Below are 5,081 nucleotides of genomic sequence, written 5' to 3' on the forward strand. Positions count from 1 at the left end.
AGGAGGTGGAGGTTGCAGTAAGCTGAGATCGAGCCACTGCACTCCAGCCTGGGCAACACAACACGACTCCATCTCAAAAAAAAAAAAAAAAAAAAGTGCTGGGATTATAGGCATGAGCCACCGCACCTGGCTCTCTTTTTGATTTTCTGTGTTAAATTTTGCCTACTGCAAATATTTAAGATATTAACAAAGACTGAATTTATAGACAGCTTTTGATTCTGTGTAACTTAATTCTTTCAAGTGTATTCAAAAAGAACAAATTGGTTAGGAGAGGTAGAGTCAGCTCATCACAGACCATATTTCAGGGTGCAGATGGTGAGAGAATTAGTGTGGGTTGTATTTGGCTGTGCCAGTTACACTGTTGTAGATGGAAAACCCCAAACAAATATGTGGAGGCTCTTCTGGTTCACATTTTTCTTTCTACTGCTTATAAACTGGAGTACATATTGATATGATCTCATTTTATATTACCCTTTTTTCCATAAGTTCACTAGAAAACGTTTTGCCTTTTTTTCTTAATAAATCATTGCCAGTGAAATATGTTACATAAAATATGCTAAGCAAATCAAATTAGCGTATCTAGAATTCACTTATGAGGACTGAAATGCTTTGATTTAAATACTGATTTATCTTTCTAAATAAGATTCCTTCATTTGATGAATTGCAGCCTGGAGACATTGATTGATTGGAACATTATTTGGCCTTCAGAGTTTTACCTCTGTGTTTTCTTTTTTTTTAACAGTGGTTGCCTGATCCTAGGACTATACAGACGGAAAAGGCCCACTTCGGGGGATAATGCTGAGAGACACTATGAAATCTTGGAATGATAGCCAGTCAGATCTGTGTAGCACTGACCAGGAAGAGGAAGAAGAGATGATTTTTGGTGAAAATGAAGATGATTTGGATGAGATGATGGATTTAAGTGATCTGCCTACCTCACTTTTTGCTTGTAGCGTCCATGAAGCCGTGTTTGAGGCACAAGAGGAGAAGGTAGGCATCTATCCTCCCTTTGCCTGCATTTGTAGCATGTTGAATGTGTGTGGATTTAGGGAAACAGAGCATGACTGGTCCATGACAAATTAAGTATAGAAAATGTATGTCCACTTTTAGGCCGGGCGCATTGGCTCACACCTGTAATCGCAGCACTTTGGGAAGCTGAGGCAGGCAGATTACCTGAGGTCAGGAGTTCGAGATGAGCCTGGGCAACATGTAGAAGCCCTGTCTCTACTAAAAATGCAAAAACTAGCCAGGTGTGATGACGCACACCTGTAATCCCAGCTACTCACAGGGCTGAGACAGGAGAATCACTTGAACCTGGGAGGCAGAGGTTGCAGTGAGCCAAGACCATGCCACTGCTCTTAAGCCTCCATCTCAAAAAAAAAAAAAAGTGTATGTCCAGTTATAGATGTTGCTGCAGAATTTTTTATTGTATTTTTAGAAGAGTATCAGTCTGCAACAGATAGCAAATGTTTCAAAACCAGTCCTTCTCCATAGACACTTTGAGAAGCACTGGCATTTAGTGAACTCTGAGTCAAGTCTTATTCAATCCATTTACTTATTTATTCACTTATTCATTTTCAGAGACTGTAATTAAAGAAAACCTGGAGATCTTTAGCTGGGCCTCCTGTTACTTGGGAGTGCATTCACGAAAGAAGGAATTCAGCTTTTTCCTGGGGCTGATTTACCTAAAACCTATTAGGACTATTTATGATTTTGTCCAACAAAATTGTTCACGTTTCTTGTATTAGTTTCTACAACTGGGGAAAATGATTGAGCTTATTTTAAAGATTCCTTTAGTTCATTTATTGTTTACCTAGAAAGAGAGTTTGTGTGTGTGTGTGTGTGTGTGTGTATATTTTGTTTTTCCCCGTGTGTGTGTGTGTATTTTGTTTTTCCCCCTCATGACCTCACAAAAGGCTATAGGTCTTAGTCCCACAAAAGTAAAATAGCTCTGCCACTGGGATGTATTTTCCATGTTCTGAGGCTTTTTCTCAAAACGCTATCGCGGGCCCTTTAGTTTTCAGCTGATGCACCCAAAATATTTCCCTTCCAGTGGCTTTCTTGGAGCAGAACTTCGATACCATTTAACTCAGGACATACTTGAGTGCCTACAATGTGCCAGGCACTGGTGCCAGTTGCTTCAGGGGATAGAGCGTGAGTCATGCAGCTTCTGTCTCATGGTGTCCAGCCATGCAGCAAAATCAAGGCCAGGCAGCAGGGATGACAAGTAATTATGATATCAAATGGAATCTTAGTGCCTTTAGAAACACTTGAAAGTGGCCAGGCATGGTCACTCACGCCTGTAGTCCAAGTACTTTGGGAGGCCAAGGCAGGTGGATCACGAGGTCAGGAGTTCCAGACCAGCCTGACCAACATGCTGAAACCCCGTCTCTACTAAAAATACCAAAATTGGCCGGGCGCGGTGGCTCAAGCCTCTAATCCCAGCACTTTGGGAGGCTGAGACGGGCGGATCACGAGGTCAGGAGTTCCAGACCAGCCTGACCAACATGCTGAAACCCCGTCTCTACTAAAAATACCAAAATTGGCCGGGCGCGGTGGCTCAAGCCTCTAATCCCAGCACTTTGGGAGGCTGAGACGGGCGGATCACGAGGTCAGGAGATCGAGACCATTCTGGCTAACACGGTGAAACCCCGTCTTTACTAAAAAATACGAAAAACTAGCCGGGCAAGGTGGCAGGCGCCTGTAGTTCCAGCTACTCAGGAGGCTGAGGCAGGAGAATGGTGTGAACCTGGGAGGCGGAGCTTGCAGTGAGCCAAGATCGCGCCACTGCACTCCAGCCTGGGTGACAGAGTGAGACTCCATCTCAAAAAAAAAAGAAATTACAAAAATTATCTGGGCATGTTGGCAGGTGCTTGTAATCCCAGCTACTCTGGAGGCTGAGACAGGAGAATTGCTTGAACCTGGGAAGCGGAGGTTGCAGTGAGCCAAGATCACGCCACTGCACCCCAGCGTGGGCAACAGAGTGAGACTCAGTCTCAAAGAAAAAAAAAAGAAAGAAAGAAACACTTGAAAGTATAGGGCCAGGCACAGTGGCTCGTGCCTGTAATCCCAGCATTTTGGGAGGCTATAGCGGGCAGATCACTTGAGCCCAGGGGTTCATGACCAGCCTGGGCAATATAGTGAGACCCTATCTCCATAAAATAAAAAAGTAATAATAATTTTAAAAGTGTGTTGAGGTAAGAAAGGGGGAAGGATCACAGTGAGTTGGAATAAAAGATCTCACAGGGAGGTGACATTGGAGAAGGGCTGTGAGAGCTGGGTAGGATTTTAGCAGGGAAGGGAAAGGGAATTTTGGCCATAGGGAACAAAATGAGAAAAGAGCTGAATCGGGAGAGGGTGGGCCATTTCGGGAGTAGTGAGCCATTCTGTGTGCTTAGCACATAGCTGATATGTGGCCAGAGTCAGAAAAATCAGGCCAGAAGAGTAAGTATGGGGCTGCCCAGCACAACCCAGAGCTTGCCCTTTTGTGGGAAACCGTCGGAGGTTTTCTGAACGCAGAGCGGCCATCAGAGCTCCATGTCAGGAAGCTGAGCCCGCAGCACGTGGATGGTGGAGCCATGGGAGAAGAGGGCAGAGCAGGGAGCTCTTGGAGTGCACCCACCTGGAGATGACCCACCCGGAAGTGGAGCAGGGGAGGGGCAGCAGTCACCAGCTTTGTGTCTTTCAGGGTTGTTTCATTTACAAACGCTGTTTGCTCTCCCAAGTCCAGTCATAATTTAGACATTTTGAAATCATCCTTTTGAGTTTTCTCATGCTTTCTAAGAGCTCCAAGTTTTTATGTTACAAATAAGTTAACCTTGTTGTTTATTGTTGTAAGAGACCAGATGAATTGCCAATTTATGTTAAAATTATATACGTAGGAATTCTCTCAAGAAACCTCACAATCTTTTCTATTTCTACCTTTTCTTTTTAACTGTAGCTTGGGAAATTTTTAACCTGCAAAAAGGGTGAGTCCTTGTTGGGTTTCAGTTCAGTTTTTAAACCATTTGGGGATTATATCTAACCTAAATTTATACTGGAAATCATCCCAGCAGAAATTCTAATAACAGCAGTTCAGTGGACTTCCTAGTAAATTGTATTGAATAACTTTAACAGTAATATCTGAAATGACTAAATATAAAATGTTTATATTATAGTTATCTATAGATCACCAATTGGATATAAAATATGGACAGAATCAAGTCAGGCATGATGGCTTATGCTTGTAATTCCAGCACTTTGGGAGGCCAAGGCAAGAGGATTGCTTGAGGCCAGGAGTTTGAGACCAGCCTGGGCAACATAGTGAGACCCCGTTTCTATTAAAGAACTATTTTTAAAAATATGGGCAGAATCAAATGCTTCCTTTACATTTTTCTTCTACCAGTGTCTTATTTTGTTGTAGTTTCTCCTGAAATCACCTGTTTATTCAGGTTATCTATGAATGTGCAAAAAATAAAACAGTTGCTTTTGTTGGATTATAGGCAGAATAATCCTGATTGCAATGAAACACTTTAATTTCAAAAAATAATTTCTGGCTGGGCGCAGTGGCTCACATCCATAGTCCCAGCACTTTGGGAGGCTGAGGCAGGTGGATTGCTTGAACCCAGGAGTTCGAGACCAGCCTGGCCAACATAGCAGGACCCCATCTCTATAAAAAAAAATTTTTGTTCCTAACTTGAAAAAGTTTTTGTCTTCATAAGCTTCTAACTATTGGAGTAAGCTTTTACATTCTTCCAAATAGTAGAATAAATAACACAGGTGCTATTATCATGTAAAGGTAAATCTTTGCTCTAGATTGTTAGGTTTGGCTCTGTTTTTTATCAGTATTTCTTAATAGTGTTGGGGGGATAATCATAGGAAAATAAACTGTAAGAAAAATAGGTGGAGAAAAGGACTTACCGTTCAATGTGTATTTCTCAGCTATAGGGTTGTTAATTTCATGCCAGTGCTCTGCTAGTCAGTCGCTCCATCAGGAGTGTGGCAGGCTTAGTGCTTCATTTTTCTGTGACAGATTTGGATTTGTCCCAATGTGATTGTATTTGCTTGTTTGTTTTTAACGCCAGTTTTTTTTTTTTTTTTTT

General features: G+C 42.3%; 1 protein-coding gene across 2 annotated transcripts in view; it reads left to right on the top strand.

The window, feature by feature from the left end:
- The window catches only part of RCAN3 (RCAN family member 3), a 55,909-nt gene that overhangs the window by 17,599 nt on the left and 33,229 nt on the right, over positions 1 to 5,081 (top strand). Inside the window, exon 2 of one of the 2 annotated variants that reach the window (XM_011977873.1) lies at positions 743 to 990. The exons of the other annotated variant lie outside the window; for it this stretch is intronic. Within the exon in view, the coding sequence (XP_011833263.1) occupies positions 796 to 990 (195 nt within the window). The 5' untranslated portion in view covers positions 743 to 795. The remainder of the gene's footprint in view (positions 1 to 742; positions 991 to 5,081) is intronic. 2 annotated transcript variants of the gene reach the window in all.

The sequence above is a fragment of the Mandrillus leucophaeus genome, unplaced genomic scaffold (assembly GCF_000951045.1).
Source record: "Mandrillus leucophaeus isolate KB7577 unplaced genomic scaffold, Mleu.le_1.0 Scaffold185, whole genome shotgun sequence".
In the NCBI taxonomy this organism is placed as follows: Eukaryota; Metazoa; Chordata; class Mammalia; order Primates; family Cercopithecidae; genus Mandrillus; species Mandrillus leucophaeus.